Here is a 12,894-nt window from a genome sequence, read left to right on the forward strand (position 1 = left end):
TCTAAGTCATACAAATCTATAGAGGAGGGTGGATTGTGACAGAAGAGCAGACTGGAAGGAATTCCAGTCACATGAATAAGTAAAAAACACAAAGGAGAAGGTGTGTTGCCATTGGAGAGACAGAGGAAAGAGAAATAATGAACAGAAATAGATCATCTTTGAAAGCCAAAGTGGGTCATATTAAAATATTGTACATATTGAGAGATTTTACAATATGGCCCTTAAATGGCCTTCAAAAAAACTCAGCTGTTGCCCTTTAAATCCTGTTAGCAAAAACAGAATACTACACACACTTGCACACAATCTCTCATATGCACACTCGCCCTGCGTTGTCACAGTGTAGTGTTGAAACCATGCAGGAAGAGAGTGAGACTAAATCTAATCTCAAGTGAGGATGTTACTCAAATGGAAGCACTTCAGCACTGATCCTGATAAAGCAATTTTCTACAGCCTTGAGGCCTTTTGATCAGGACAATCTGGCGAATAAACAACACACGGCAAAGGCATGTAGTCACATGCATTAATGTCTACAATAATGAGGCCAGTCTACAGAACAAAATGACAGGACTGTCTTAGCTAAACTGGGATCAGTGTTGTCAGCCATCTTGGTAGGGCACTCTTGACGGTATAAGGATGAGTGAAGTCATTAGCTGTACCATGTGAGGTGGAACCGGACGCACATGCTCCGGCTAATCTGTTTGGAAAACCTGAAATAGTCTCACGGGATTACAGAGAGCTCGAGCAACCTGGTGTGCAAACCCACGATCAAACACACAGGGTGGTTTACACGTGAGAGCCATCAAATGCCACAGGTTGCAGGTCAGAGCATGTCAGCTTGGCATAACCTGTTCATATGGACAAAGGAACACGTGAATTGCTTTTGAGGAATGTTAAAATTTGTTTAAATATGGGCTCTCACTTGGAATACCAATTATTTTTGTTTTACTACAAAAAAATGTGTCCAAAATGTAGTCTTTTTTTTACATTATGGAGAAAACGTAATTTCACACAAAAGAAACCACGCAGTGGGTATAATAAATTGAATAATGACTAGAATAATAAAAGCAAATTGTACCAGAATGTACCTGATATACAGGCTGACGTGGTCATACTCAATTCTAGTCAGAATATGAGTCTGAAACTGCTCCATTGGGCTGTGATTATGGGGTGCGTTTCAACCGAACCAGGAAAGACATCAATTGGATAGACCTACAACCAATCAGAGCACCGAAGCGACGCATAACGTTAGTTGTTAAATGTCAACAGAACTCAACTGCACCGTGTTGCCAAGTCCGCATTTTTTTTCCGTGGGTTGTTTTCCATGTCCGCGGGTTGAAGCGACTATTATGTGATATATAGACCCATGAGTGCGAATTTTAGCAGGCAACCTTGCCTAAATAACACACATTTTAACCCCAAAACGCCATTTTTTTCTGGAGAACCCCTCGAGAAGCTATTGTTTAGGGCTAGTAGTTGACGGGATTTGTTGTAAAAACTTGGCAACCCTGTCTGCACGCACACTGAAATAAACAACCTTTGCCGGTGTTGTAAAAAAAGAAAAGAATTTAATGATACACCGTTACTTACCAACACGATCATCATTTCAGAGAGAAATAGTGAAGGTGAATGCATATACAAACAAGCTCTTCGTTTTGGATTTGAACAAATATGAACAAGCACCTTAGATGACGTGCATGATTACGTTACTGTTTATTATCTGTCCGTCATCGTCTAAAGCCCACCCTGATGATTTCATTGGTCCGAACAGTTTCTGTACAGGCATAATCAATCCTCTATGGATCGAGTCTAGATCAAACTGCCCGAGCTCAAATGTTGTGGGCAGGGCTGAGTTCGGCTGGCATCCAGGCTACCTGAAATAGGCCTTAATGTGCAACAATTGATTTGGTTACCAGATCAATTAGTGGCTTCTTTCCATATGGAAAAGTAGTATGTCAGATACTACTAGTATGTCAGATAGTTTTTATGTCAGATAACAATCCTTGAAATGAATACATTAAAAATAAATAATTGAAATGTAGAATTGCCTCCAATAAAACAAAAAAGCATCGTGAGACTTGATACAGCTCAAGGAAGACAACTTTGTGTCCCTTAGGAGACAATTATTAGCTCTGAGTCACACAAGCAGTTACTCTCTACGGACAGACTGATGTTGACACACTGGTTTGTGTGCAAGTGTTATTCTACACAACCAAATCACAAAGAGTCAAAGCATTTTTGTGGCTTTACCCGGTATGGGAATTTTTTTTCCAAAACTCCCTGACATTTCTAGCCATTCAATGAATGAGGAAACCCTGTAATTAGCTACTGAAATTAGCACTATATAATATAATAATTCATTAGTTCATTTTAGAATATACTATAGTAGCTTATTATAGAAACCATTAATCAACAAAAGTCCCTGAGGTCTAGTTCCTTCATCTAGGCTGATGTTAACATGATGGAACATAAAATGACAGCAAAATTATTTAATAAAATTAAAACATATATAGTTCACCTAAAAATAATGAGGGGGAGTAAATGATGACAGAATTGTTATTTTTAGGTGAAGTATCCCTTTAAATATATCCCCATGCTCATTTTAAGTGTAGTAAAATACAGAAAGTGATTCACAAATATGTTACAGCATTTTACCTCCCAACCATCTATGCTCCCTAAAAAGCAAAAGCTAATTCCTAAACAGGAAGCGCGTTGGTGAGTCATCTGAGATGGGATCAGACTATGACTCTCCCTGTCCTTAGTGCACACACATTCCTAAACACATTCAGTAAAAGAGGCTCAGAGTGCATTGGTCAAGTTAAGCTTTTTAAAACAGGGAGAAGAATGATGGAACTTATGTATAATGCAACAGAACAATCAAAGAGCAACAGCAAACCACCATTCTCCAGAGAAATACATTAACTGTAACTTGCCTGAACCCATTTTAAAGCACACCTCTGATGATCACCAGAGGTGTATGCTTTGATGCTGTCTTATATTCTAAAAGAAATCCCACTTTAGCACATTTACACCCTTAAAGACTTTCCTTTCCATGAAAATGGACCAATAAAAACTGATGACTCATGTTGTACATGGGCACATACACAAATTCTTGTCCAATAAAATGCAATCTAGAATAAGAATGTCCTGTCCTCCTAAATTATAAATACCACCTGCCTACGACAAACAAAATAAAGTAGCAAAAGTAGTCTTATGGTGTTTCTGGCTGTTACAAAAATCTAAAAGCTCCTTCCAGCTAAAAACAGAACATTCCCTCTGAGGTGTTTCACCCCAAATTCATGTCTCAAAAGGACATACCAAAAACAAAAAAACAAAAAAACACTTTAACAAGGAGTTGCAGCAGAACTCTTACCTCTGAGAGATGTGGAGTAGGGTTAAATCCACACAGGTTGCACACAGTCTTCTGGCACTCTGTGCACGTGCTGTAGTTGGGTGACTCTCCTGATCCTAAATTCAGCTTCACTTTACAGAGTGGACAGCAAGACTGGGCGTCTGAGCTTGAATCTTGAATCGGAGGCTCTCTAGATTTTGGAGGGGATGTGTCCACTGATGCTTTTCCTTCAGCAGCTGGTTTTGGAGATACTGGCTCTTTGGAATAAGCAGGTGGCGTGTCGGGGGGTGAGTCTGACCCTGAGTCGGGGAGGGATCCAGGAGGGGAATCTACGTCAGACCCAATGGGGGAATCAGGGGGCGATCCCAAAGGAGATGCAAGGGGAGACTTTGATTCCTCCCCGGAGATGAGATTGGTGGCAGAACTCAGGAAGGACGAGCCAAAACCAAACATCTTCCCAGAAACACTCTCGGCAGCCTGAGAAGTTGCTGCCGGAGGCTTGGCAGGGTCAGTGAGCCCACTGAATCCACTAAAGAGTTTTCCGGTGACCGACTCGCTAGCATGAGCTGCAGAGCCAGCCTGAGGTTTGGATGACCCACCGAAACCACTAAAGAGTTTCCCTGTGACTGACTCGGTCGCCTGGGCACCTGCAGAAGGTTTTGTCACCTCTGTCAAACCTCCAAGACCAAATCCCCCAAAAAAGCCCCCTCCATCCTGTTTCGGGGTAGTTTTTGCTGGAGAAGGCTGAGGACTACCTTTTGGGCTCTGTGAGGGTTTTTGAAGAGGAGGAGGCTGACCACGCCTGGCCCCTAGTTGATCAGGGTGAGGTCCCTGATTTGGCCCTGATTTTGGTGTTGTTGGAGGTGTACTTCCTTTCCCTGTATCAGCAATACTCTGTTGTTTAGTCAGCATTGGGGGCTTCTTCCCTGGCTCACCCTTTGAGGGAGACCCAGAGGGTGGATCTTTCTTTTGTGGGGAAGGAGGTGCTGAGGCCTGTTTGGGGGGCTGTTTCATCATTGGAGGTCCAGGAGGCTCCATACCCCCCACCGCACGCTGCATCTGACAGTTCAGACACAACCATTCTTTACCCTGTGGAAACAAGCACGGAACACAAGCAAAATATTATTTATGTAAGAATATGGATTTGCTATTGTGTTTTCCTCAAGCTCATTGTACATAAACAATACTTCAAAATCTGTTCATTAATACAGCCAGCCATTGAACAGAAACACCCAGTATAACATTTCATAAACTTGCTATTATTAAAAGCTCTTCATACTTATTGGATTTATTAGTAAGCCCTGGAAGACACTACTTTATCATTTAATGACATTCATTTTATTTAATTTACTTTTATTGATAGTTTTGTTGTGTCATTTATTGTAAAGCACATTTTGAAATCCTTAAAAAAAAGAAAAAAAAGAAAGACACTACACTCAACACTGTGTGACTAATAGTGTTGTTTCCTCTAACATGGACCAGGAATAATGCCAAATGTCTGCATAATATCACTGTCTATAACTCATGAATGTAGTTTTTAAACACAGTGAAAAACAACTTCCTCCACTTCCTGTCTGGGTGATGTAAGTAAGTAACCTTGATAATCTTCCACCAACTGTGCAAATACTTTTCTCCTTAACTCAGGATGAGAGGAATTAGTGAAGGGTGAATCTTAAGCAGAACCAAATAAGAGTTATTAAAACAAACCCTACACAGCTTTAATTACCAAGTATGAAGTGAATTAAGTCTTCAATGAAAGTATGTATGAAAAAAATGTCTCATTGCATGTCATTCCTCTTATCTATATATGGATAATAATTTAGACCACTGTAAAATCTATGTCACTGATGTACTGGGGGCAGCAGATATGCATCTTACCGCTGAATCTGGAGGACTGAAGCCGCACAGGCTGCACACCTGCTGTTTGCACTGAGTGCAGGTGTTGTAGTTGGGTGGCTGGTCTTTGGCCTTCACATTCAGCTCTGTAGACTTACAAAGAGGACACATTGCTTTCCCCTGAGCAGGCCCTGGTTTACCAGGCCCTTCTGATTGAGCCCCAGACCCAGGTATGCCCTGCTGTTGAGGTTTTCCTGCGACCCCTGGACCAGGTTTAACAGGCCCTTGTTGCTGGTGGCCTGGTCCTCCAGGTTTGGGTCCTTGCTGTAGAGGTCCCGTTCCTCCAGGTTTAGGCCCTTGCTGTTGAGGTCCTGGTCCTCCAGGTTTAGGCCCTTGCTGTTGAGGTCCTGGTCCTCCAGGTTTTGGTCCCTGCTGTTGAGGTCCTGGTCCTCCAGGTTTTGGTCCCTGCTGTTGGGCTCCTGGTCCTCCAGGTTTGGGTCCTTGTTGCTGGGGGCCTGGCCCTCCAGGTTTGGGTCCTTGCTGTTGTGGTCCAGGTCCTCCAGGTTTAGGCCCTTGCTGTTGAGGTCCTGGTCCCCCAGGCCTTGGCCCCTGTTGGGGTCCTTGTGGTTGGGGACCAGGACCTCCAGGCTTACTTTCAGGCCCCTGTCTTTGCTGAGAAGGTCCCTGTCCTTTAGGGGGACCTTGCTGAGATGGCTTACCACCTTGCTGCGGAGGACCCTTCCCCGCTCCACCCTGTGGTCCAGGAGCCTTTCCTTCCTGCTTTGCAGGCTGCTCCTCCTCATCATCACCAAACAAACTAAACTTTGGGATGCTGGCAGAAGAGACAGCAGAGGAGACTGCACTCAGGGGGTTGGCCCCACTCAGAAAGCCAGACGAGAACATGCTGGTTCGGGGTTGTTCTGGGTCTTTCGGCTCCTGCCGGAAACGTGACTCAAGGAGGCTGAGGGAAGAGGGGCTCCGTCCAGGCTTTGGCTTGGGAGGCGGCCCCTCTCCAAATGCATCTACAGTCCGACTCTTACTGAGACCAGCTGAAGCTCTGGTGCCACCAGAGTGAGTCTCTGATGGCCTGTGGAGTGAACAGATGTAAGGTTAAGTTCTCATTCATTAGTCTTAAGTCAACATGCTTTATATACTTAATTCATATTCTGGATAAATTCCAAAACTAAATTGCAAGGGGCATTTAAAATTATTCAGACTTATTCAGACAATCAATCAATGAAAGCAAAATCATAATTTATACAGCAGAAAAATGTAAATCTGAAAGGGCACCATGGTCACAGCAGCAGCTAAAAAAGAACTACACTTCTGATAACATATAGTTTATTATTGATGTCAGTAAATTATGCTAATTGTTCATTCACCAATCAGAAAACAAAACTAGTAAAATAAATAGATAAAATAAAATAAAATCAACAAGTAATTGTTTTGCTACAATTTTAATGTGGATAATTAAGCATGTATCAGACTTTCAGGACACATAAAAAAGAAAAGAAATAGAAACCCAAAAGCCCATTTTATAGAGTGGTCAAAATCTGATTCTGGTTTCCCAGATCATATATCAGTGCATTTTTATTATAATTAATAATAATAATAATAATAATAATAATAATAATAATAATATATATATATATATATATATATATATATATATATATATATATATATATATATATATATATATATATATATATATATATGCTAAGTGAAATAATTTTAGGAAAATATGATGATAATAATAATAATAATAGTAGTATTAATAATAATAAACTATTTATTCCAAACAAAAACTCATTTAAGAGAGTATTTTTGCGTCTTTTTTTACAATTTCATTTTAGTGCATTACTACTATAAACCCAATGGCTGTTCAGCACAGCAGTCTGAACTGCTGGTTGTTCTCGTGGGCGTTATTTTACATATGAGTGTTCTGTCATTCAACCACCTAAAGAAAATCATCCCACCACGTCCAAGATGCGTATGGTTTCTGATCGAGTGGCGCTCTTCACTGTGCGCGTTTCAGCACCATGGACAGCGAACCAAATATAACAATCGCTTAAACAGTAACGCAGTCCTTGTTCTCAGGTGTAATACTACACGCACGCTTTCCAAAATAAGCAAAGCGATCAATGAGCATGATGGCATTTATGCTTGCGATGCTATATTTAGTCATATTAATATTTATGCCCCCTCCCCCATTTGCGTTTTTGTAAAAATAACACATCTACGCCTAAGCAACTTTAAAGACACAATTCAATTAGTTTACGAATGAGATCATGTCAAAGGAGATGTCGATCGCGAGCATTCAAGTGATCGAATTTTCATAGACAGGCAGTGTTTTCCAAACCAGTTCATGACATCACCTACACAGCCCATAGGAGGAAGATGGAGTGTGTATGGAGAACGCAGCGGCGATCCGGATACACAGAGGACGGATATTTGTTTGAAAGGATCATTCATATTTTTCAAGATTTTTTTATTTTTAATATAGTCTATAACTCTGGTGTCTCTCATTGACTGAAAAAAGCGGCTTAAAGAAAAACTACATTCATTAAAACACTGTACACATCCACTGTGTAGTGTGCACACACAGTGACCCACCATATTAACGATGATGAGACCAATTATGAAAAATAAACCGTTTTGTGCAAAGCGGCGGTAATTTGATCCATCCGTATAGCTGTAAAGCAGAAGTGCACTAAGAGGTATTGGATGGCAATAATATGCGTGAATGAAAACTGGGCTGGAATACATATCTCGCTATAAAACGACCGTAAACATGAAGGAAGAGCGTGAATGGGTGTGATCATGTTTTGCATCGGTGATGCTGTCGTGATGTGCCAACCTGCAGTGCCCTGATCAAAACACGAGCCCATCATATAGACGCGTTCAACACAAACGTTCGGTCACTGGAGGGATGGACATCATCATTATTACTGCATACATTTAGAGACTCTTCAACTTGCCTGGACTGCGCTTTGGCCATAGCGGCCACAAGCTGCTTTCTCTCCTCCTCAGACAGATTGCTAAGGTCTGCCTCCACCCCTGCGGGCATCTGGATGAAGCCACCCTTCCCGTCAGGTGCGAGTCCCGCTGGTAATCCAGCGAGCGCCCCTTCGCCTCCTTCCAGGCTCGCTTCGTTCCCCATGATCGACCCCCTTTCCTTTTAATCCCCCTCCCTCCAGCTAATTACGCGGCGACACGGGTCTTAATGTCCGGAATAAGGCGGCAGCGTCGGTATCCGCGGATGTTTTGGATGCATGGCGTTTTATTTCTCCATTTCAGTCGAGGGTCTCTGTGTCGTTAATGTACATCCCGAGAGCAGAGCCTCTCCGTGCGGGTGTAGGTCTAGAGTTGTGCGCCTCCCTCCTCCATCCAGCCATCCAACGCGCATGTTCCTCCCCTCACAGGTGATCATAAGACGTCGCCGTAGGAAAAAACGGAGTTAAAGGGACAAAGCGCCTTAGAATGAACCAAAATCTTCTCATAATGTTTATTTTGGTTTCAAGTCGACACTAATTGGCGAAGTCATTTAGTTGAGAGCAACTGTAGTTACGAGGTAGACGTGGAAACAATTTACATACAGGGAATATTTGAATTGAGTGGTTGACTAATTACATGTCCATAAACATTTTTTTTTTCAATATTAAAAGGATAGTTCACCCAAAAATGAAAATTAGCCCATGATTCACTCACCCTCAAGTCATCTAAGGTGTATCTTCTTCCAGATGAATACAATCGGAGTTTTATTAAAAATGTCCTGGCTCTTCTAAGCTTTATAATGGCAGTCCATAAAAGTGCATCTATCCATCATAAAAGTAGGCCTTCTGTAGCAAAGGGATGCGTTTGTGTAAGAAAAATATCCATATTTAAAATGTAACAAACCAATCTCCCAGTTTCTCGTGAATGTGTGTACAACAACTAGCAGAAGTTAGAGATTACAGTTTGTTAAATTATGTATATTTTCTTTGACAAACACATCGCTTTACTTCAGAAGGCATTTATGAATCCCCCAGAGCCATCTGGAGCACTTTTATAATGGATTGGGTCATTTTTTTGGTCTTTAAATGTTGGGCTCCCATTCACTGCCAGTATAATACTTGGATTAGTTAGGAAACAATTAACTTACTATTAACTATTCGTCTGAAAGAAGAATTTCATATGGGTGAGTAAATCATGGGCTAATTTTTATTTTTGTCTGAACTATCCCTTTAAGTTTCTTTAATCTAGAGGGAAAATTGTGGCTAATTGTCACAAAGGCAAAACCTCATTACCCCTTTAAGATTTCTAATTATCAGCAATGTATTTGATATTGTAGTATTATTATGTGTCTCTTTGGCTCTTAGTACTTTAATTAATTCTTAGCCCTTGGCTTTGTTACTTTGGGGATAGTTGCACACTTTTAAAGTTGCTTTTCAAAGAAGATAGTGACAACTGCAGATACAAAGTTGTAAAATAAAGTTGAAACAGTTCTTTACTGGTGTAAAAAACTAAATTACTTGGCATAAGGTTTAGCTATCCAACCGCAGCATCACACACTCATGACACATCCATTCACAGGCTCAGTCCTGCTCGCAGATCTCCTGCTGAATAGGAATCATGAGTCACTGCCTCAATATGTCCATAAGTCATCAATATGTCCTTGGCTTATAGCTTTGCCAAGGGCCTGAAGACATAAGGAGATACCAAAGGAGCTTGTCACCAATGACTTTGACAGACTCAGAAAGGGAGAATCTGCGGGAACACTGCTCGCTCAATACAGAGCTGTATGTTGTGTCAGTGCCATTTGGTCTCAAAGTCAAAAGATAAAACCGAAAAACAACACTGTAGACAGCAAGAATGCCTTTACTTGTTGATTTTCATTTTGCTCCAACAATAACATGTTCTATGAACTGAAACCCAGAAAGTCCCCAGACGTGCAACTTAATATTAGTAAGTCTGAGCAGCCTTGAGGAGTGACGGAAGAAAATCCTGTCTCCATTAGCAACCTTTATTGATTCCCACTTGTGTGCAGAGATGAAGCTGACTGCAGGATCACTCTCACCAGTGTAACCAGATCAACACAGCACTGAACCAATCCTGAACAAAACACTATGAGATAAAACGCTGAGGTGTTATCCAGGGCTGCATACACACATTTCCTAAAGTTAGAGTTCAGACACTGTGATTAAACTCACAGCAGCAGGAAAATTAAAAGCTGAAACACATATAGTGAGTCATTCAGAACTTGTGAAGAAACCAAACACATATATTTTACAGGAAGCATCCATTTTCATTGCTCAATTTGATATGGAGATGTGATAATGCTAGTATCACTGCTAAAATTTAAACCAGAGATGCTTCAAACGCTGTCTGAGCCATGGTTGTTAGCAGACAAGCTAAACAGACATGCCATTGTCGTTTTGAGCCCTGGAGATTTCCTGATGAAGAGGTTGCAGCCTCTTCTCCCAATCATTTTAAGTGCTTTCTATAGCACTTTGACAAAAAGACCACATGCAGGGGAAAAACCTGAACCAGCTAATTAAGGTCTTCCGGATCTCTTGAAAATCATAGACAGGTGTGTAACAGCAGGGTTGGAGCCAAACGCAGCAGGAAGGAAGATCACCAGGAGCAGGACTGAGTATCGGTTCATCTTCAGATTTGATTTGAACAATACAACATCTCCATAAAAGCGATTAGGTTAAAGATAATAATTATATAATTAGTTTACTTACAGGATTTAACCAGCCAATACGTTTAAATCAAAGACAGTACCCCTAAGTGTCCTTTTAGTATGTATAAATTATTATTGTACATAAATTTGTTATTTTTTATATTTTCACTTTTCATTTAAATTTAAGATTTAGTGATGTGATGTGCTTTTGTCATTGTTATATATATATATCTATTTAGCTTTAATTGATATTCACTTTAGCTTTAGTTATGTTAGTACTTCAACTTCTTATTTCAAATTGCTAAAGCAAAATGTAATAAATATTTTATAAAATAAAAGTAAATTTTTACATTATATGTGTGTGTACTGTGTATATGTATTTATAAATACGCACACATGCATGTATACATTTAAGAATTTGTTTTATATTTATATCTCAAATATTTACGTATAAATACATTTATAAATAGAATATGTTATATACATGAAAATATTTCTTAAATGGACATGAATGATTGTGTATTGATTTATAAATACATTATACATACACGTATATTACATAAACATGAAATTTTATTTTGGGTACGATTAATCGCTTTGACTGCAGTAACATATAGTGTTTGTTATTCATTTAAAAATTACATTTGACTTATTTCAGCTTAATTTTCTCAAGATGTATATCAGTAATGTTATTTCCTAAGGCACGTTTATGAAAGCTACTTAAATATCCTAATTAAACTATGGCATAAATCCTGGCTTAATCTTAGACCTGTCTGTGAAACCATAAGTTTTACTTTATAGTTTTAGTAAAAAACAGCACTGTGGTACCCCCCACTTCCACATGTATCAATAATAACAAAAATAAAGCAGGAGTTTTGCACACGCTCCTGCAAAAAATTGTCCTTATCATTGAAAGCTCAGACACAGTATCAAAAAGTCATGCTATGCATGCATCCATCTCATTTCTATAAAGATATGAGATTCCTTTAATGCCATTTCCGGCTTCCTTACAAGCATTTATGTGTTATCCTCTCCACCCTGCTTAACATCAGAGTGAAAGCTGTGTGATGTGACATGGGGTTTATTCAGCCCAGTCCAGAGCTCCGGGGGGGAATTCGTCCTCTGTGCGACCAGCTGTTGTCCCTGGGCTGTATCGAGGAGATGGACTCTTATCAAGATCCACAGATGCTCTAACGATCTCCACACATCAATTAATGAGATCAAGGAGCATTAGCGGTAAGTTAAGCTCTCTATCATGACTATCTGCTGTTGGCACCACAATCAGGATAAATGCAATGACAGGAGAGTCACAGATTACGGTTATTGTTGTTAGGGGGTTGTCCTGCCCTTATTCCCTCTTTTTCTGTTCCTCATGTCTACAGTGATGAAGGGCGGCCCAGAACAGATAGCCTTTCCCACACAGGGCTGATCGCTGGAGCGTACACTAATGACCTTAACGCTCTGAAGCGGAAGTACACACACATTCATACACCACACAGTCCTGTAAATAAAGCTATGAAACTTGGACAAACTATAAATATATACGGTCTCCCATGCTCACCAAGGCTACATTTATTTGATCGAAATACAATAAACAGTAATATTATGAAATTAAAATAAATGTTTTAAATGTTAATATTTTTCAACGGTAATTTATCCCTGAGGTCACACTAATGTTTTCAGAAATCATTCTAATGTGCTAATTTAGTGCTCAAGACACATTTTTATTATTAATAATGTTAATAATAAACGTTTTTGTCAAAACTTTTATGGTTTTTTTTAGGATTATTTGATGAATAGAACATTCAAAAGAACCGTAATTATTTTAAGTGGAAATCCTAGTAACTTTATGAATGTCTTTAATGTTACCTTGTAATGTAGTGCTTCCTTGTTGACTAAATACATTCATTTCTTTCTTTCTTTCCTTACAGTAATGCATATCTTATATTCTAAAGCCACATATGCTCACCTGTAGCCCTGTCTGTCTTATGAATACACATACACACTCATATACAAACACTGAAGGCATTGATTATCCTTT

At 39.9% G+C, this 12,894-nt stretch overlaps 1 protein-coding gene across 7 annotated transcripts in view; it reads right to left on the reverse strand.

Moving 5' to 3' along the window:
• pcloa (piccolo presynaptic cytomatrix protein a) overlaps window positions 1-8,567 on the reverse strand; it is a 60,442-nt gene extending 51,875 nt beyond the window's left edge. For all 7 annotated transcript variants that reach the window (XM_067428052.1, XM_067428056.1, XM_067428053.1 and 4 more), the window contains exons 1-3: window positions 8,167-8,567; window positions 5,228-6,272; window positions 3,371-4,438 (exon numbers count right to left, since the gene is read on the reverse strand). In XM_067428052.1, the coding sequence (XP_067284153.1) occupies window positions 3,371-4,438; window positions 5,228-6,272; window positions 8,167-8,348 (2,295 nt within the window). In that variant the 5' untranslated portion in view covers window positions 8,349-8,567. The remainder of the gene's footprint in view (window positions 1-3,370; window positions 4,439-5,227; window positions 6,273-8,166) is intronic.
• Window positions 8,568-12,894: the final 4,327 nt, after the last annotated feature.

The sequence above is a fragment of the Pseudorasbora parva genome, chromosome 20, assembly GCF_024679245.1.
Source record: "Pseudorasbora parva isolate DD20220531a chromosome 20, ASM2467924v1, whole genome shotgun sequence".
In the NCBI taxonomy this organism is placed as follows: Eukaryota; Metazoa; Chordata; class Actinopteri; order Cypriniformes; family Gobionidae; genus Pseudorasbora; species Pseudorasbora parva.